This window comes from Balaenoptera ricei, chromosome 10 (assembly GCF_028023285.1).
Source record: "Balaenoptera ricei isolate mBalRic1 chromosome 10, mBalRic1.hap2, whole genome shotgun sequence".
In the NCBI taxonomy this organism is placed as follows: domain Eukaryota; kingdom Metazoa; phylum Chordata; class Mammalia; order Artiodactyla; family Balaenopteridae; genus Balaenoptera; species Balaenoptera ricei.
In genome coordinates this window covers 60,610,596-60,632,682 of record NC_082648.1, presented here as the reverse complement: position 1 = coordinate 60,632,682, position 22,087 = coordinate 60,610,596, and the positions used below count along the sequence as shown (strand labels likewise).

Genomic DNA, 22,087 nt, shown 5'->3' with positions numbered 1-22,087 from the left:
GCTGGGCAGACTCGTCTAACACAAAGCCTATTTTATAATAAAGTGTTGAATAGCTCATGTACTTCATGGAATACTGTACTGAAAGTGAAAAACAGAACGGTTGCCTAGCTACAGGATGATTGTAGGTGTATCGCTTGTTCACCCTGGCGATCGAGGGGGGGCTGACCATGGTTCCCTGCCACGGTTCAGCATCACAAGAGAGAATTACACTGCATAGTGCACTGAAAACAAAGATCAAAATTCAAAATTCGAAGTACGGTTTCTACTGAACGCATTTCACTTTCACACCACGGCGAAGTGGAGTCATCCTAAGTCGGGCCCTGTCAGCACGTATCTGTCAGTTAATAATGAATTCCTAGCATCACGACCTTGGGAATACAAATGACCACGCATACGGTCTCATCTGTTTCCACTTGTCTGTCCTGCCTGGGTAACTAATGAGCCTTCTCCTTAAGTTAATAGCTGGTGCAGTACCCTGCAGCTACCCTGAACGGGTCAGTCTGACTGGTCACGCCAAGAGATTTCTCACACCGCTCTGACCCCCATATCCCGGGTAACTATTTAAGGTAAATGTTTAAAAATCAACTTCACACAAAGTAAAGGCTACTCTTATCCATTTGATTTCTGTTAAAACATATCCCAAATACAGAAAAAATAAGAAATTTCCCACTCTTCCATGTAGTTAATAAAGGTATATAATAATAGCTCATCTTTGAGAACTTACTATTGGCCAGGCACTTTTTTAAAGTTAAGTGTTTTTATATAACTTAGCCCATTTGATTCTCACAACTCCATTGAGGTAGACCCCCCCCCCCCATTTTACAGATAAGGATATTAAGGCTCAGAGAAACTAAGCCATTTGACTAAACTCATGGTGCCAAGCTTAAAACCCAGTCTGTCAGGCTCAGGACTGGCTGTGGTCTTAACTGATTAGTGTACACCAATGAAATAAAAAATTTATCCCAGGCACCAGCTTATTTTCACATACCAAATTAAAATAAGGCTTATAGGTATATGCACTTATATATAGAAAATCTCATATACAATCATGTAATCATGATACTCGCATGTATTTGTATAGATCACATAAAATACTTTCATATTTATTCACTCATTTAACCTTCTCAGTAAGACCGGTAGGTAATGCTTGGGGCACCAGGAATGCAGGGACACCTATTTTTTTAAAACTTTGTAATTTGACATTTGGAAAAATAAAAATTGTCATAAGAAAAATCAAAATGTGTTGTACTTCTCGGTACTTGTTATGGGTTAGTGGGCTTTTTGTGAATTATACATGAGAAGAATGACAGAGGGGTGTCCTGATCTTTCTAGGGCCTAGGACATATACCCCCATATCATTATGCATCTATCTCTGAGTACATGTCATAACATGTATGTAATAAGCATCATATCCCAGTGTCCTAAAACTCTGCTCTGGCCTACAACTAAAGTCACTTAAGTACTCCACATTCTAGAGAAAGCTCCCAGCAGTTGGAGCCAACCATCTCCCTGCAGGGCTTGTGAAGAGGCAGCAGAAATGGCTCTACCACCAACAAACCCCCCTCATACCACCCTTTCCACCCCACCCCCAAACTTCACCTACCAGTCTAACAGGGAATCAGACATGCAGGATTGTGGGGAAGGTTGGTGTTAGAAGGAAAGGCCCCATTCCTTCTCCTTCCCTAGGGGAGGAGGGCAGGCTGTGCCACAAGAATCACTTGTAAGGACTGCAGGCGCCCTCAAGAAGCAGGGTCTGGCCTCTGCTTTCCCATCTGGACACTTGCTGAGCCGCAGGATGCCCTGCTCCCCCTGGTGCTGCCACCAGACTGGAGCAATAGAGATGGGCCCTGGGAGAGTGTCTGGAAGCCCAGGACGATGGCGTGCTATGGGGGAGACGAGGGGACCCTTGACAGGTGTCCTCTGAAACTTGAGGTTTGTGTGAACATGGAGCCTGATGCCCAGGGACATCTAGAAATTCCCATGGGACCCAATGTGGTGTGCCCGGTAGGAAGATAGGGAAGCCCCACCCCATCCAGGTCTGCTCAGTTCTCAGGAGACAGAAGAATGCTCCGGGGGCTCCCCTCATCCCTGACGAGGAAGCACTAAGGGCCAGGTGCATGAGGGGTACCCAAGTTACGACGTGGCCAACCTGGAGAAAAGGATGATGTTGTGAGCACCGAAAGGCCAAGGGAGGACAGGAAGCTTATCTGCAGGGGTGGAAGTGGAGGAAATGGTCCAACCCCAGGAAGACTACACACAGCACTGTGCAGAGAACACTTCAACAGAGACCACCGCCTCAGAAAGAACCTGTCCGAACCAGGCGGAGAGCGGCCAGAGGCCTGCCCACCCCTGACCTTCTAACGAGCCTGCAAAAAGCCCTCAGCCTCCTCTCTCCCTCCTCTCAGCTCCCAACTCCAGAGGAACTAGGTCATAGAAGAGAGAAGGAAAGGTATCTCAGAACCGTACACACACACACACACACACACACACTCCAAAGAACTGAGGAGGAGGAGAACACACTTTGAATCAAATTTAGGATTAATCTTTTTTTAAATGAATGGGACTAGGTCTTAAATACCCCAATGAGACTCTACTAATAATTGAACATGAAAGGAAATCAGTTGTTGCTAAGGAACTTGCTTCCCAGCAGGAAAGTAGGATTCAACACAATACAGTGGAAAGCAGTGAGTAGGGAAAATAAAACCATTTTACGTTGGTATAAACCCCAACAAGATGAGACTCCTCAAGAAACTAATTACAAGTGAATATTATCTTTAGATCTCTAGGGAATCTCTTCCACTTATATGGAATTAGTTGGGCTTCCAGAATCCTTAACACCCACCAAAATTATTATTCACAGATTCCTAATTTACTGGAGAAAAACAGATGTGACTTTCAGCAGTTTCCACTCAGTGCAGATTCTGCCCTCTTGCCAAAGAATGGCAAACTAAGACTTTACAAACACGACACGGAACCATTGCTCAGTGAAGACAGTACAAGGAAAAGGGCTGAAACCTTCACTGTCAGGGTTTAGCTTGACAATAGGAAAAGCTTCCTGGTGCAATACGTGACTAAGAGATGACTAAGAACTTTCTCTGGAAATACGGAAGACTGTGGGAGGCATCTTTCTGCCTGTAAGGTTAAATCCCACTCTTCCTAGAGGCAGGGCGATGATTCTGAAAAACCTGCGCATTCCCTGCAGAGAGGAGAAAGTAGAAAGTGCATAGACAAACCTAATTGGGGGCAGGTACCGATAGAGTTACTCTATGTTAAGTCCTGAGCTTGTTAGAACAATGCTGTTTAACAAACACATTTTTACACTGAAATCCAGGGACATAAACCCCACTGGGGCTGAAATTATGGGAGTTCTCTCTCCAGCCAGATGAATAAGCAATAATGCTTTTGTTTTAATTATTTGTTTGATCTTCTCCTCCAGCAGGTCCAACAGCAAGCTCCTTTTCTTATACATATTTTTTTAATTTGGGGAATTGGAAAACATTTGATTATGTTGGTACAGCCTGCCTACCTCCTGGAGTCCTTGCTGCTAGAATTCCTAACGTGAGATGCAGTTTCTCTGCTTGTGTTATCTTTAGAGGAACTCCAGTGCGGGGAAGCAATTCCCCTATTCAGTGGAGGAAGACGAGACAGGCTGAAGTTGATAGTATTTACATCAAGATGGCGAGACTGACTGAATCACAGTGCAGACTGTGTTCTTTGGAAACAGTTGGATTTCCTCAGTGGCAAGGACGAAACAGAGCAGAAGGGAAACGGAGAATTGGTTGAGGGGGGACCAGTGAATCTCATAGAAACAGTTAGGAATGAACTCATTTTCTATTTTATTTCATTACAGGTTCCTCCCGGCTGGAGATGCCTCACTTATTCAAGACCTGTTTATCTGCCTGGAATAAACCGTCCCTTTCACCTCCGCCTCATCTCTTCTCTCCTTCCCCACCTTAGGCATTTCTCTTGTGATTGACACTTCTACCCGGGGGGTGCCGAAGGGAAATGAGAACAGGAAATATGTAAAAATCCACCATCTTTGCAACTCATTAGGAATTAGCGGTTCCTCTAAGGGTTTGGACAAAGCCTTTGGAGAACGATTATTGGAGCATGAAGGCAGGAGGTCTCTATTCTTCCTCGAGTTATGAGATGTGTGTGCGGCACTCCTCAATGGGCATACCCTGAATTCTGCATCATTTCCAGGGAGCTATCTATAACTCACCCTCTCTCCTCATTCAAGAAACCACACAAGAATACGGAAAAGTGAGACTGACATTATTCCAACATTATTCTAAGAATAATCTTGATTTTGATCTAATGTAATTTTAAAAAGGAAACAGTCATCATTCACAAAACTTAATTATTAATTATTACCCAGCATTTGTTATACTTCTAACAACTGAGGTGACACACCAATGTGTAGAAATTTCAATCAGTACTGAGTACTGACTCTCACCCATAGCCAGTGACGTAGTGTCACCTAGTACTATGCTGGCTGGTACCCCCTTCATAAATAGTATCACCTGCAGCCAGGTGTCGCCAGAGTAGAGCCATATAGTCAATAAGTGTTCCACAAGATGATGGCTTATGCCTTTGAGACCAGAAAAAAATGTTGCTACAAGCCAGAAGAAAAAAATCCTCAGTAAAGTGGATGAATTCCGTTAAAGTTTAACCAGAAAGCAAATGCCATTTTCATCTACTGATTTTTAAGAGTCAGTGAGAAAAGTCTAAGGCTCTCGAATCTGATAAAATTACACTTCAGAATTCAGACCATAGAGGACACTCAATAACTTTATGATAAAATACTATCAGTAATACTCAGGGGAAAAAAACAAGTAAAATATCCAAAATTAGTATTCTGCTAAATCTATCCCCCTATTACCATGTACACTCCTTGAAGACAGGAATTTTTGTTTGCTTTGTTCATTTTTATATCCCTGCCCCGCAGAATTAAGCCTAGAACGGATAGGTGTTCAATAAATAATATTCGTTGAACATGTAAATCAACCAATCAGACCAAAACAAGCCACGCACTTAAAGTTTGAGAAAAAAGTATAGTTGTTTATCAGGAAGCCTGGCAGATAGGCGTTTGTCTTACCTCATCCCTACCTCATGTATTTTAATTGCTATGGAAAAAGCAACTCTAAGACTGAGATTTTAAGAGGTTTTCTGGTAACTTCCGATTAACCTTATGTCCTGCTTACTTTACAGGTAGGGTTTCTCTTTTCTAATGTTCTCACTCAGGTTTTCTAGGCATTGTCACCCATCACACTTGTAGCCAAAATTTTCACCTGGAAAGAAAGCGGCCTATGCAAACCCAAAGAGACATAAATAAACACAGAGATGTTCCCTTGGCTAGATATCTTAATGAATGAACTCTCAAAGCCACAGGCACGATGATTAAATGCTATTTTTCAAAAAGGAAACTCACAAACCAAATCTTGAGTTATACCAAGATTTGAAACCATTCAAGTCATCGGACATTAAGTGGCTCGATAAGGGGTTCATTTGATGAGGAGACTGGGCAGACTAGGACAGGTAAATTACACCAGAAAGATAACTGTAAAGGCACAAACTCATTTTCAGCAAGTCCCCTAGGCTAGTCAGGTAAAGAGCATTTGTGATCACATATTTTATTTGCTTTTGCAAATGAGTTTCGCGCACATGAATTTTCGTAAATGAGTCTACGGGCCCTAAGGAACTTTCAGATGGTAGCAAACAGAAACGTTAGTTTGTTTTGTTCACATTGTTAATATTGGTGCTGCCTTTACAAGAGACATAATGAAAATAAACTACTGCACCTAGGGAGCCTCAGGAAGAGGGAAGATTTAACTCCTGGAAATTATTTGTTTTTATTTGTCCTGTGCACCCCAGGATAGGGCTTCTCACCATTTGCTCACCTTGCAGAAAGCCCTTGTCACATTCTAGAGGAGTGATTTTCTTCTGCCAAAACTACCATGAAATTAAATATCAACAGCAGCAACAGTGGGTCTAACATCCACCAACATGTGCAGGCTCAACATATACAAGGGGAACTCGGAGAATGCAATCCAGAAGAGAACTAAAAGTTAAGAGCAGCCAACAATCTCAGGCCACTAGGATGAAGACACACAGGCTAGGCTCTCCAAGAACTCCAAGTTCAATCCCATATATCTTGCATCTTGATCAACAGGGACCAAATGTTGCTGACCACTGGGCCCTGACCTCCCTCTTTCGGTAGTAGATGAGGGAATGCAGTTATCCTACAGTTCATAGGCCTAATAATAGCATCCATTCATCCATCCATCTAACTGTAGCAATAACAATAACATAGTAGCACATGACATGAATTTTGTCATATAATGCTCACCTTATACAGCGATTAAATGACTGTTTATGGTTGAGACTAAGGCTTATAGACATAGTCATCTATCCAAGATCAAACAGCTAGTAAGTGGCATAGCAGGTACTTGGATTCAGGAAGCCTAGCCCTAGAGACCCCACTCTAAACCAACACACCTCAGAGCAAGGTCTTGAGTACCTAGCATTGAGTTTGGCCTCTGTTTCCTCATTTGAAACTGAGGGAAGTAAGACAACCACACAACACAGAGTATCAGATGAGGCATCATCTGCAAAGTGCCAGGGCCAATGCCTAGTACCTAACAGGTACTCGATATAGTTGGTTCACTTCCTCCAGGTGTATAGAAACCAAAAAAAAACATTTCATCACTTCCCTGCAGGGTCGGAAATGGGTCTGGAGATAAAAAACCACATTCTTCCGTATAAATCCATTCACCTCTCAGACATTACTTGTGAAAGTAATTTTAATCCTTCATGTTTGCAGAAATCATTTCAAAGTAAAAGTACTCATACCTCATTCTCCGTGAAAGACATTACAATTTGGTGCAACTTCTGTCCTTGTCAGTATGCCGTATTGTGTTAACGTTTTCCACAGCTGTGGGAGCCGTGCTATAATCAGACAACATCCTACTGAGGCATTGACGCACATCTAAAAAACCCACCAAGCCCCGAAAGTGGAACGGCGAAACCTTTTCCAGATCAATTTTCCCTTTTGTCTTTCTTTGCGACTCTCAGGCTCCCTTCCTTTTCAGCCATTGAGTTGAACTCCAGGTAGAGAGAAACATTTGGCATGAAAATGATTCTCCCATAAAGCCTGACGTCTTTTAAATACTTACAAGAACTGTGCATTTCAAATATGCAGAGAATTCTATACAGAGAATAACTTTCTAGAAACCCATGTCATTTAATTCTGTTGCTCTTGTTTTCAACTTGTGTATAATACCACCTATGTCAAATGGAAGTAGCTATGCAGATTTTTTTTAAAGAAAACCAAAAGAAAAAAGTGTTGCCTCTTGGGCAGAAAAAATATTTAGATTCTGCAAGAGAGGGACTCCTGAAATCCCTCATGTGACCTTCCTCAGAAACTATTCAAGTCATCTGGGAAATGACCCCAGCACGACGAATATTTGGGTTTGTTCTGCTTTGCAATTTACCGCTCCATTTCAAAGAAATTAAAGCATCAACAACTGGTGCTTATGCAGGACTCACAAAGTACCTCAACAGCCGCATACATCTCAGCTTCATTCAAAAGCTGAGAAAGCAAATCAATGGAGGATAATGGAACGGGATAAAATTAGCTCAGTCGGGAAGAAAACATATTTGCCTTCTCAGGTGCCTCTTCTCAAAAGGGCAGAGAAGGGAAAAAATTAAAACTTGGACCCTCATCACAATAAAGACTACAATTCATCAAGGTGACCATCTGCCAATGAAACTGATAAGGAAAATGTTATTAAGGATAAAACTTGCAACCCCCGTTTTTTTCCCACTAAGAAAGCATAACTTTTCCCTTTCATTCTTCCTCTCCCTTCTATTTATGTTTCCAATTAAGATTTGTCTATCTAAAAATCGGTAATGTGGCACTCACGAGCCCTGTTAGTAATGTATTCCTCTAAGCTACATTCTAAAACCAAGCGGGATCCATAAATCATGCCTCTTCTTGCATGAAATGAGAAATGCTAGGGTCAACTGAAATTTCTGGAAAGGTGGAGAGGTGGAGCCACCCCAGTTATTTTTCTGCAATTTGCAATAATTGCAAATGCCTCCTAGGAAAAACTCAGCATCAGTAATCCTCCAGCTCACACGTAAGCTAAATCATCACAGCTACCTGGGAGCAGGGAAACCCCAGTATGCACAGCATTGGGCATCCGGAGGTAAGAGGAGGGGCAGCAAACAGCTCTACCCCATATCTGTCCGGAGCCTTTGTCTCTGATCATCCATCTCCTTCCTTTTCTGTACAAACCTATGGCTGACTCCTGCTGAGTCACCTAGTGAAGGGAAAACTGAGGAGACCTCCTGAGAAGTGAGGTGCTGGCTTGGAAGCCCAATATGTTTATTCCAAGGCAAATCCATTCCACAATTATGTATCTATTCAACATCTTAGAATGCACCGCATATTATTGAATCTTAGCCCCAGAAGGTGTCATCTGACAACACGTGGGTATTTGGGGCTGTGGGTGGGAGGAAGGAAGGTGGTAAGAAAATGCCCCTCTCTGCTTTGATGGGGAGAGGAGGTTAGAATCATCACTATACCATGTTGAATGAGAGAATTTTCTCTCTCTCTCCCCCCGATGGCGCTGAGTAGAAAATTCACAAGCTCACCCAAATTGAATGAGCCTGCTGGGCTGGGTGATTGCACTTTTCAAATATGCTAGTCCCCATTTGGGGCTATTTTGTTTTAGAGTCTCTGTTTAGCTGTGTACTTACACTCCAAGCAAATGAATCACAAAGGGTGCAATTTTGTAAATTAAAAAATCAAGAAATAAATAGGCTAGCAACATAGAAAAAGCCAGAGAGGGACAAATCCCTGGCAATTGTTTTTCAAGCCTCAGGCCAGCTGTGTTTATTTCCAGCCGATATATATCCCACGAGGGTCAGGCTTCGGGCGGGAGGAAAGGAGCACAGGGCCTGAGAGAGCAGAGCAAAGTCGCTGTGCAGGGCGAGGACGTGGCCCTGCCGTGCCAGGGCCAGGCAGATGTCCTGGGCGCCTGTCCTGGGCGCCTCGGAGAGACAGCACAGCCTTGAAGTCAGACAGGGCTGGTTTGAGCCCTGGCTCCACAGAGTCTGAAGTGTATTAAGTACACACAAGAAATGTGCATTTCAAATATGCTGAATTCTGTAAAGAGAAGAATGACTTTTTAAAATGCCAAGTCCCTGAGTTCTGTCACTGTTATATTCAACCTGTGTATGATGCCACCTATGTCAAAGGGAAGTGCTACGGCCACTTCCAGACCAAAAAGGAGAAGAAGGAAAGAAAAGATGTGCCTTCTTGAGCAAAGAAAGACATTTAGATTCTATAAGACAGGTACCCGTGAAAGTGATCTTATTCAGAAACTGTTCTGGTCACTGGGAAATAAACCTAGAACTACAAAATATTTACTTTCATTCTACTCTTCAGTTTACTACTCAATTTCAGAGAAATTAAAGCATCAACAACTGGTGTTTATGCAGGTGACACAATCTGCTGTGTCACCTTTAGTAAGTTTCTTAATGTCTCTGAACCTCAGTTTCCTTATCTTCAAAATGAGAGCAGTAATGGCACCTATCTCAAAGGCTTATTGTGAGGCTAATGAGAGACTATAAGCAACATGTTTAACACAATGTCCAGCACATGGCAGGAATTTAACAAAAGGAAGCTAAAACTACCTGAGCCTGACGGCAGAGAAGTCCAGCTTTGGTGAACATTTCTACCACCATCAGCCACTCAGAAATGAGTCCAACACAGCCCAGCCACCATCCGCTCCCTCTAACCTTAGCTGAGACTCACTGGCCTGCGAAGGCATTGGAGAGAGTCAATTTTTCAGACTGAAGAAGCAAGCTGTGTGCATGCATGAGTTACCTGAAACTGTAGTGTACACACACACACACACACACACACACCCCACATATTTTTTTAAAAGCTCTTTTAACCCAGTCCATCATGGAGCCTGAAATTCCCTAATTCGTTCACTCCTTCAGGTACTTTGTTCATTTTAGGTGAGCTTAACAGATGACAACACGGAATCGAGGAACCTTCAGCTACTGAACACTTGATAATAATAATCATATCTATCACAGATTCAACACCAGTTTCTACCAATCAGCCCTGTAATCACTGACAATCCTCCCAACCATACAAGGTAGATATTGTGCCTATTCTAAGATGAGGGCACTGAGACCCAGAGACTAGGTCAGTGCTCATAGCCACAGAGCTTGTAAGTGATGCAGCAGGAATTCAAACCCAGTTCTGTTTAGCTCCAAAGCCTATACATTCTGCCACATGTTCCACTACACCATGCTCCCTCTGCTTTCATGAGAATTAGTTCTGCAGAAAATGCATTAGTTCCCACTGTGGTAGAGCAGTTAGGGAGGGTCTTAAAGAAATAAAATTAAACACAAGTTAAAGGTATTTGGTAGGCAGCCTCCAAGACAGTCCCCAGTGAACCCTACCCCCTGGTATCAATGCCTGTGTGTAGTCCCCTCCCACAGTGTATCAGAGTTGGGCTATGAAACCAACAGAGTATATCAGGAGTGACGGTAAGTCACTTCTGAGGCTAGGTTATAAAATGCATGGTAGATTCTGCCCTGTTCTCTTTTGGACCACTTGATTTGGAGGAAGCCAGCTGCCCTATATTAAGGACACTCAGGCAAGAAACTGTGACCTCCTGCCAACAGCCATGTGAATAACCATACTGGAAGCAGATCTTCCAGCCCCCATCCAGCCTTCAGATGACTGCTTCCCTGGTCAACACTTTGACTCCAGCCTCATGAGAAACCCTGATGCAGAACCACCCAGCCAAGCTGCTCTTTAATTCCTGACCCTCAGAAACTTTGTGAGATAATAACTTTGTTGTTTTAAGCTGCCCAATTTGGGGGTCATTTGTTACACAGCAATGAATGATACAGTACAAAAATCAGACGGAAGTCAGGACTTAAAGAAAGCCTTGGCCAAGGGGAGTGAAGAAGGGTATTCACCAAAGGGTAATAAAAAGATCTGGTGCATGAGGGTAGACAAAAAGGAGAGATGGGTTGAAGTGAGAAAAATATTATAACAGTAGTAGCAAATACTTATACAGCAGTTCCTGAGCAGTGTTCAAAGCGCTGTTGATATATTAGCTCATTTAATCCTTACAACAATCCTATAAAGCAGTGGTAGAGTTATCCCCACTTTACAGACAAGGAAACTGAGGCACAGAAGACAAATAATTTGCAGGCGTCACTCAGCTGGTAAGTGGTGAAGCTGGAATTCACCCCAGGCAGTCCAGCTCCAATTTCTGTACTCTTAACCCCTCCACACACTGTCTCTCAGATCAAAAGAGAAACTGGAGAAAGCAACAAAAGCCCTCCAAGTGGGTCAGGGGTCTGAGTAAACCCCCAAGCTTTTGGTCTAGATTCCTTCATTATTGTTTTGATAAAGGTAATAATAAAGTACACCACAGAGCAATGTTCCATTGATTTCATTTAACCCTTAAAACACTCCCAGGAGAGACGCAGAAAAGATACTATTATCTCCATTTTACAGAGGAGATACTATTATCTCTATTTTACTGAGGCTGAGTGATGTTAAGGAATCACTTGGATCCCTCAATGTGAAATCAAATGAGTTTTCTTGGCAAATTAGGGAATTTTTCAACTTCAAGCAAATTCTGATATGTTGGAACTCCCTTGTTTACCTTACTCATTGATATTTGCATTTACCTGTTTACATTTCAGATTCCATGGACTAACAAAATAATAAATCAAAGAGGAAACAGCCCCATGGAAAGAACATGAAAATCATATACCACCTCAATTTCAACCAGAAGAAAACACATTCAAAACAAAACACAATCACAGTAATATTCAATTTAAGCAAACAAGAGTGGCAAAATTAAAGTCAGAGCTCGGGGCCTCTTTCCAAGACAGTAAGATGGATTGAAATAACTAGGGCTACCCCAACCAAAGATATAATTAAATTAAATATGCATGCCCATTGTTGAGGAATAATCATTACAGTAGCTCCCAAAGAAAAAGGTGTTTATTCCTAGTCAGTTGAAAAAATAGATATTACTGAGTTTTCTTCCCCAACAATACAGCAATTGTGAAACCTACAGAAACGTAGCAAAGCTAATGCCAGGCTTAAAATATGAAGGTGCCAATGGCAGAGAACTGGAGAGTTTCAGACAAACCTAACAGCTACACCATCACAGTCATAATTTTCTCTTCCTCCTCATGCCATCTGCCCCCCTCCCCCAAGCACTTCCATTTCATCTGAACTGCACGTCTATAGGCCCTTCACATTGTCTAATCACGGGGGGCTTCTTTTTCTGTTTATACTAGGATTTCTTTTATTTGGGTGGAGGAGGACAGGGTGTGATCTGCCCGTTGCCTCACCGATTATTTTAGAAACAGTGCCCTCCCCATCCGCAGCCTTCCTTCTCAGGTCTGCTATGGAGAATGATATTTGCATTAATGAATGTTTCCTCTGCTGTTACTGGTCAGGCAGTTGGGCCTTCCAGACCCTCGTGGCCCCGCTGCTCAGGTCTGTCTGCGGGCCTCTGGGTCGTCAACCCTGTTTCTTGGCAGCGCTGTCAATCAGAAACTCCCCTGAGTGGCACCTATTGACAGTTCCCAGCATGCTGAACGTCCCCACTCCCTCTCCCCTTTAGGTTTCATGGTAACACAGACTTTGAGCCTGCTGTTTTTCCATCATCGAGTGGAATTTTTTTTCATTTTTCTCTGCTTGTGTTGATTCTTTCCCCCTGCTTTATCCTTTCAAGACTATCAGAGAAAATACAGTATTCAACACGAATTCCCCAGAGGGCTTCTTGGCCGTGGTTTCAATATACATTATTCTGTATTTCTCTTCTTTTCCTTCTCTTTATCTTTTGACACCTCAGACTCCATCCTGCCAATTGCTACAACACCACCACCAAATACACCACCATATATTTGACTTCTTCTCAGTGCCCATAAACCTGAACGAATTACCAACAGGGAATTGAGTTATTCTCCCCATGTCCAAATAGTCCCTAATTTTAGTATTACCAAACTATATTTGCAGAGATGGCACATGCTGGATTTTTCAGGACCACCCCAATTTCAGATAATCTTCTCTTCAAGCCAGTGGTTCCAAGCTTTGTTTTGGAAAATCAGATCGCAGCAGGCTGCCAGAAGCCACACAAATGAGCTTATTTTAAGTAATTATTGTATTGACGTCTTTTTCCTTTGCTCACTTGGAAAGCCATCAGCACTAGAAAAATACGTATTGCAATTAGAAATTGCATCTTTATTTTCTTTTAAACCAAAAGGAAACCTTCCTTACTGCATGGCACAATGGAGACCGTGGCTCAGACCCACTTGGGATTTGTGAGCACCTGTGCCCCACCCCACCAGCACTATTGCATGAGCTTGCACATGCATGTGCACACACACACACACACACACACAATGGCTAGCCCTTATCCATTCTCAAGGTCGTACTCAGAGAAGCCACAGCAATGATGGCATGAGGGGCATTAAGGAACGATCCTTTTCTCTCTACTTTCCTCAAGTCTTAGGTTTGGGTTTTCCAGGGTTAACCACTCCTGGCAGGCACTTTCCTCACACTGCCCACGTACAAGAAGCACCTAAGGCAACTGGCGATCTGTTCTCAGTATCTTGGCAGCTTCCCGCACACCCAAATGGGAATACGATCGCTTTCTATGAAATCTCTCCATAAAGAGCGAGGTTGGTCAGCACGAAAAGTATCAGTACATGAACAGCCTTTAAGTGAGAAACTGGAGGAGTTTCCTTTCAAGGATTACTTCTAGGGACGTTTGAGCTATAGTATTTGCTAAGCTGGAGCATAAACAATGGCGTTAACATAGCTAAAGAATAAACCAGCAGATCAACAGGAAACTGAAGACAGCCTGAGGAAAGGGAGAGGGAGGATGTAATAGCAGTAACAGGCACTTATGGTCACAAATCATGTGCCATCTCCGTGCTCAACTCAGCACATGCATTCTCTTTCGTAATCCTGACATACGTCCCAGACGGAGGACCTGAGAGGCAGAGTGAGGGGGCTCACCCAGCTAGGAAGTAGTGGAGCTACAACTCGAACCCCACGTTGTCTGACTCCAAAACCCTAGGTTTTAATCACTTTGTTATTCTACGTAGTCAGCATTGCCCAAGGGAGAGGGTTAATGTCCCTGGATTCCAGACTCTCTCAGCTAAACGCCCTTTGCTTTGACTCTGTATCCACCGAATAGCGTAATTTGGCCTCTCCGGCGTCATGACAGGGGGAGTTTTGTGAGTCCTGTGAGAGTGGTTTCTCCCTGTGTAATGATGAATTGGTGGTGCCCTGCCTACCTCAGCCTCCTGAACTAAGAGTCAGGCCCCTCCAAACCGGGACCAGATCCTGGAATGCTCTACCTGCATGCAGCCCTCCTTCGTAGAAAACCTCCACCACGTCCAACCTCCAGTTTTTACTTTGGCCTTCCATGGACACCACACCTCAATTTCACGCTTTAGCTAAGGGAAAAATGTCAAATGCAAACTCTTGTTAACACTTTGAGGGCTTCACCCTCCATCGTTTTAACTATATGCTCTTTTCCTCTCCTCTCCACATAAATATGTTTTCTTTAAAACCATAAGACCCCCCATTATCAATGTTCCTTGAAACTGGTTGACTCATACATACCAGTTTTATTAGTGCCACCACATTATCAGCTTGCCTTTGTCCAGTTTCTTGGCTCTAGTAGGAAGAAATAACTAATATTTGAGGTAGTCCCTTGATCACCATGCTAACAAAATCTTTTATGTACATACATACATATTTTGTTCTTATATATATAATACATCACATACAGCATCTATGTACAAAATACATTTTTATCTATCTGTTTTATCTAAAGAGAAAGTCTCTGCCAAGAACTGAGCTTTTACCAAGTCCTAGGCAGGTCAGGCCCCAAAGGCCTGTCCTGCTTACACCCATCTATGCAGATAGGACCTGATTCCACAGGGAGGATCTGTGAACCAAGGGGTACCAGTATTAAAGCTCATAACCATTTATCAGGGCCTGATGTGAAAAAGTGAATGTGGCCTATCAGAGTCCTCTCTTGGCATCTGCCTGGGAAACACTGGGAGATGGAGCTAGTGAGTGATGGCGCTGAGGGTAAAAAGGGGGCATGAGGCTGGGCTCGGGCCAGGACAAGCCGTGAGCATGCTGACGCTGTGATGGGGCAGAAAGTCACAGTTGTCTAAAGAGGGTCAAGAACCTGCTTGGAACAGAGGAGACAGGACTGGAGTAGACACACGTGGAAAAGCGTGTGCCAAAGAATCTTGGTTTTCATGCTAATAAGCATGGTGGAGAAAGAATGAAGGATGCCTGGGGCTTGGGAGGAGGAAGAGAAGAGCAACAAAGCAACAAAGGAGGTTAGAAATGAGCAAATGACTGGCAGTCAAAGGTGTGGCTGGGAATCCTCTCACTTTGCTTTAAGCACCTATATGTCAGATTCCTTTAAAAAAAAAAAAAAAAAAGCAAACACTGGTACCCACTGTAACACACGTAATGTCCTAAATTCTCACCAAAGACAAACTTGCCCTACAGGACAGTCAAGATTCTCACTAGTCTCAACTAGAATAAGAAAGACACTTCCCTACCAGGTATGAATTTACGTTTTGTTCTGATCAGAAGATTCATGTAGCTGATCACATACCAAAGGAAAGACAGCGACTGAGCTACAATGGTCTGTAAGTTTTATTAGTGTGAGCAGAATAAACAGAGGCCTAACATCCATTCCAGCTTTCTAGATGTGGCCTGCGGTCACGACCACTGCATTGTTGCCGATCACAAACCTCCTGTCACTGCCACTTAGCACCACGCACTCTGCACATCCTCAGCCCGGTCCTGAGGCTCTCCAGTTCCATCCCAACACTGATCCCAGACTGGATATGAAACTCTTCCATAAACCCTCCAGCTTATAGGAAGCTTCCCTTTTCCTGTAAAGCAAACACATTTCTATGATGGCTGCTTACATGAGTCTTTTCACCATTCTTGCTGAATCCTCTACTTTCACTGGGGAAGCCGGACATGGAAGGGGGTTGCTAAAAAGTCAAGTCAAAAGTAAAATTAAAACACATTTTCCAGGCCCTGCAGAGTGTACAAAAATGGCTCCTTGCCTTAGCTGAGCTATGAGTACAATGGTGAAAACGTAGCACTTGGTAGGTGGCCCGCAGCTCTCATTATTTTACAATTATATCCCGGATGTCAAATGTCCGTGTTGGCATTTAAAGCCTACAGAGCTGGTGAGTGTTTAAAATGCTTCATGTCTACTTTCTGCAAAAGTTAAAGTGAAGTAGAAGACGGGTCTGTTTAACACAGCATGTGTTTTTCCTAACTCGCCAGCAACAAGTCACAGGAAAGAGTTACACAGGTACTTACTATTTATAACCCATGGCTACATCCACAAAATACTTCCTTCTCTGTCGATAGACATTGTCTTTAAATCCCTTCAACAGAAAAGAGATTAAGTTATTTAACGGACTGCCAAAAAAATTAGCTGCAGAAGACCTAAAAAAAAATCATTGTGATGTTTATTGAGTGTCCAATTCAAATGTAAATTTTTTCCCTTGGATAACCACCTTGATGACACAGGCAGAAGCGAATTGTACTTACAGTAAAACCTCATTAAATTTGGGCTGTCTTAATTTGGGATGTGTGGGAATTCAGACTAAAGTTAACCTTTCCATGAAGTAGGCAGACCGGCTTAGTTAAGCAAATTGATATTGTGAAAAATATCCTTTGGTTTTCAAGTATCATTTACATGTAATTGATCTTAATTACAAATTAATCTTATCTGTTCATTAAAATAGGTCCCTTTAACACGGATTTTTCACTAAGAACCTAAATTTAATTGCTTTGCGTAAATTACCAATAAGTGTACATGTATTAAAATTCTATCGTTCAGAATAATCATCAACACCCCAAATTAGGATGAATAAAGAGGTTTTGCTGTATGTTATGAGCGCAGCCACACAATGCAAAATCGATTACAAGGGATCCACGCGAGATAGCCGGCTAGCTCCATTCCCCTCTGAGTTCCTATGGCTCTGACTAGTCTTCAGCCAAGTTCAAGATTTTACCCATCATCATGCACTTGGGAAATTAAACTTCCTGTCTGCCATTCTCCCATCAAGTGGAATCCTCCTGAGAGGACTTCCTGGTTTACTCAAGAATCTCCTCTTGTCAACAGACTTTCCATTTTCCTTTCCTTCAGGTACTTTCAGACAATCAGTTCTTTCCAGGGTTGTTTCTTCAGACAGCTGGAAGCCCAGCAGGAGTTGTTTCAATTTAACTTCTTACCTGCACAACCCCTGAAAACCCGAAGGGAAACCAGGACATGCTGACCAGTCTGAGAAGGGAGGCCAGGCAAGGAGACAGGCCGCAGGGGTCGTGGGCTCTGGGAGGAGAACTGGGACAGGCCCACAAAGGCCTGGACTACCTCTGCTCACCCAGTGTCCACTCAGACCCTTACGCAAGGGGGCTGCTCAAGAGGAACCTCAACTCAGAGAAACTCGTTCTGTTCTCTCTTCCAGCTGAAGGAGAACTGGCCTTGAGGTCAGAAATCGTCACAGGACTGTACGCTGAACAGAAACAAAGAACGTCCATTGCCAACAGCCTTTCTCTCAGGAATGACAAAAGGTCACTAACAGAGGCAGAGAGCGAGTGCCCTGAGGTCACCCAAAGGCCCTGCAGAAGTGAAGTACCCCTGCCCTTAAAGCTAGAACTTTCTTTCTTCTGCTACAAATTGGGAGTTTTTAAACTGGAGTTCATAGGCAGGCTTGTGGAGCCTTCAAATGTGTATATGCAAAATTTGTGACCATAGTTACAAAATGTGTGACCACCTTTACAAATGGGTATGTGAGCTAAGAAAAGGTCTTATGCCATAGAGGGTAGACATGGTCGCTAGAAAGTATGAATTTCAACACTCACTAGTCACACCAAGCAACCTGGTGGTGGTAAACAAGAATTCCAAGCACCTTGATTACTCAAAAAGAAAGCAGCCCGTGACAAAAGGAAAAGAGTTATGTGAAAAGCTCAGCATCTGTTCCCTGGTTCCTGCCAAACCGGACACCATGGTAACAGCACCGTAATCTGCTGGGCTTCCCAAAGAATCTCGAGTAGCTCTCCTCGGCAAACACCTGCACCTTTTCCAGGCATGAAAGAGAGTGATTTACTCATCATGCCTCATCAGCCTAGTGTGGCGGTGATTACACAAGTGTTATGGGTGAACCAGAGCTTCCAGCATTGAACCGTGGACTGGCAAAACAATGCTAGCCTACACTAGCGATTACAGAGACACAGCATTCCTTGGCCAGCCATTCTAAATTGATGCCAGGGACAAGGTTACCAGATAAAATAGAGAAGACCCATGCAATATTTGGGGCATACTTATACTAAAAAAAATTTGTTGTTTATGTGAAATGCAAATTTAACTAGGCAGCCTATAGTTTTATTTGCTAAATCTGGCAACACTAGCACTCAGAGAGTATCTGCTGCACACCACCCTTCCTCTCTCAATTTAAATCAAGAGGAACTTGATTTAAATCAAGACCCAGCTGGTACCCAAAAGTGCTCAGCTGAATGTACGTTGGCTCTCCCAAAAAGTCAACCTGGGGGAATACTGGAATCATTTGCGGAGCTTTAAATAACACTCCAAACCTGGACACATTCCCAGAGGTTCTGATTTAAGCACTCTGAGGTGACACCCTGGCATAGGAAATTTTTTAGTTCCCCAGAGATTATTTGAATGGAAAGCTAGGGCCGAGAATCACTGAGTTAGGACATTAGTTCTCAAACTTTAGAGTTCATCAGAATCTCCGGCAAATCTGTTTAAATGCAGATTCCAGGGTCCGTCCCTGGAAGTTCCGATTCAGTAGGCTTCAGATGAGCCTCAACATATTGCATTTTTAATAAGCACCTTGTGCGGGGACGTTGAATCACACTTTGAAAGACCCTCTCAGTGTAGATCCTTGCTACTCAAAGTGTGGTCCGCAGACCTCCACTGTAAGCCTCAACTGGGAGCTCACTAGAAATGCAGACTCTCAGGTGCACCCATCTGCATTTTGCAAAGATCCTTCACATGATCTGTTTGTCCATTAAAGTTTAAGATGGACGGACCTACATATTTAACCCTTTCTAGGGAGCCTCAGCAGCCTGACACATTCCAAGCCCCTTCTGAGCCATCTCCGCACAAGAGTGCCATCCTAACGTAATAAGCCCTGCCTTAGGACTGGAATTATTCCCAAGCACAAAAATTCCTTAGAAACTTTTTTCTATCTTCATCAAATAATAACTTATAAAAAACCACCAACTTACCAATATCAAATTTTGCATAATGAATATTTGATGTGCTTATAAAAGAAATACGGTGTAAAAAAAAAATGATGAGTGAGGTAGGAGATTGCTAAGTACTTGCAATTATTTCAAATGGCTGCATAGAAAATAAGAGAAGGTATCATAAGGTGGGTGTAACTAGGAGTAATGGAACAAAATTAAGCCCAGGAAAATGTATGCTGGGTATTAGAATAAATTTTTTCACAGCAAGGTCAGTGGTTCCTGTGGTTGTTTTGACCCCCTTCTCCAGGTTGAGTAATTTCCAAACTAGACTAAGGGGAGCATTTGGAAATAAGAGGTTAGCAAAAAATCCTTTACTGTCCAGGCATTGATCAGGATGATTTAATACAGCATTTCCTTTCCTGGAATTAAGCATTCACTCTTGCCAAAATGCTTTCCAGTTGTTTTATTAACTAGGCTTTTCAAACACCCCCTTTGAGCTCAATAAGCATTTTATTTCCACTTTTTGCATAAAGAATTTGAGTTGCAGAAGTAAAGGAACTTGCCCAAGGTCATCCTGCAAATTAACAGCTGGTGTCTGGGCAGTCCTGTAACTGCTAAGCTCTTAAATCAGGCTTCTGTGCTAATTCTGACTCCTCTGAGGTGGGGAAGGGGAAGATAAACAAATGGATGATTATTAAAGACACTTTTGAGTATTTTTCTAAAGTTCAGGAGCCTTACATGTGAACTGCTGGGAATTATGCTGGCGAATATAACACACAGTGTCTTTGAGCGAATTCAGCTTTTTGAAAATCATGAAATTGAATTAGGTTTTTTTGACCATTCGTTTGAATGGTATGCTATGAATTGGTTTGAATTTGTATTTTATGCCAGAAGACTGGTTTGACTGAAAAATTCCCTCTTGCTGAAGTTGTCATAGTTTCCTTTAAAGCAATGGTTCTCAAACCGAAGTGTGGGCTTGTTAAAACCAGCTCCCAGGTGATACTGATGTGGCTGGTCCCAGGACCACACTTAGAGAACCACTGCATACAGTCTCACTATCAGATTTCCAGATATCCTCCATTTAAATAAAATGAATATCTGAAAACCATTACCCTCAGACCACAAAGTCTCCTATAATCATGACCAATCTGCCTGGGTTTCACCCTTTATATATGCTCATTTTTAGAGAAGGGGCACCGGGGGAAAAAGTTGCTTGTAACAAATGAGTATATTGATTGCTTCTCCCAGACTATTAACTGTACTTCATTCCGACCATAAAGAGGCTCCAGGCCTCTTGTATTAAATAAAAACTGATGTAAAGGGGGAGAGAGGGAATAATGGGAAATGCTTACTACATATCATATTTCTTTAAAGGTGGTCATTTTTATTGGAGTAGAGGAGAGATGGCGATAAATAGATTCAGGGTAGATGGGGAAAGAGAGGCATTTTCCATTATGGTCTTATTCTATCACCCTCTGCCTTTCCACTGAGACTAAAGTCCACCACATTACTCTACCCCTTACTACCTCCAATCAAGGAAAAGAACAAGGAGAATTTTACTTTCTCACCGAGCCCCATAATGCCTAGTCCTCCCCAGTTTCCCAAAGAGGTGATCAATTTCAGTTCATTGTTTTTCCAAGGGTCACCATCTGCAAGTATATTTCAGGCTGTCTAATTCTACGGAAATATTCTCCAAGGTTTATACCCTCCTCCTCTCTCCAACCCTTTTAAAAATAAATGCTAGGTGGAAATGCCATCCTTCTAACCTGCTTCCAGCCAACGCATATGTACAGGGAAACTATCATTTAAAAGTCTGCTCTCAGTTATGGGGAATAAATAATAAATTGCTCTATAATACAGCATTACAGCACAGAATATGGCACACTGCCTGGCAGACGGGCGGAGCTGGAAGAGCACACGTGGGATGGATTTGACTGCACACTTACTGGGTGATCGGCATCCAGCTCAGAACCATACATGAGAACTCTGTGAGAACATTTGTCTAACTCAGAGATCTTCCGGGGAAACCAGGGCACATCCTCTAGCTCTGCTGGAAACACAGTGCAGGTTCAAAATATTAGCTCACAGATTGTATTTTCCCCTTTGCAACATTTGTCAGATTGCAAAATCACCCGACAAGCAAAAACTGGCCTTGCCTTCTTCCTCTGTCCAAATGTTCTCTGGCGGATTCAGCGTCACGATCGTGGTTTGAAATTTCAGTGACTGAATGAGCTCATTGAATTCCGTTTTGCCACACTCACAGTCCACAAAGATTTCAACTTCCGAACTTCTTCGCCGGGATTTCCTGGACTCGATATGAACCATGTTGACATGTTTTTCCTGTGGAAATACAAGCAACATCTCTTAATCACCTTCAGGGCACAATAAAAGGGATGCCATGGGCTGCTCTTGTTCAACTCGTAAGCAAAAAGGTACCAAGTGCCCACAAAAGAGGAAAAGACGACCTTCTCACCGTTTGCTTGACTAAAACATGGAAATGTTTTCCAACCATTGTCTCTATTAATAAGAATAGTAACTGTGTGTAGGATTTCCTGTCTCATTTTTAACAAGGGGGGGGGGACATTCAGATATATAAAGGGCCCTATAAAATGTGTGATAATTATGAACTTTATCATTTCCCAGATCAGTCCACATCCCACTGGTGGTATGCATGATTGTTTGGGAGGAAATTAGTTTATTGTCATATAATCCCCAGATTTATTTATTTATTTTTATATATTTTCCAAAAAA

At 42.7% G+C, this 22,087-nt stretch overlaps 1 protein-coding gene across 1 annotated transcript in view; it reads right to left on the bottom strand.

Moving 5' to 3' along the window:
• Window positions 1–22,087, bottom strand: part of TPH2 (tryptophan hydroxylase 2) — an 86,485-nt gene that overhangs the window by 59,623 nt on the left and 4,775 nt on the right. Inside the window, exons 3-5 of the mRNA XM_059936535.1 lie at window positions 21,493–21,676; window positions 21,283–21,383; window positions 16,439–16,506 (exon numbers count right to left, since the gene is read on the bottom strand). Coding sequence (XP_059792518.1) covers window positions 16,439–16,506; window positions 21,283–21,383; window positions 21,493–21,676 — 353 coding nt within the window. The remainder of the gene's footprint in view (window positions 1–16,438; window positions 16,507–21,282; window positions 21,384–21,492; window positions 21,677–22,087) is intronic.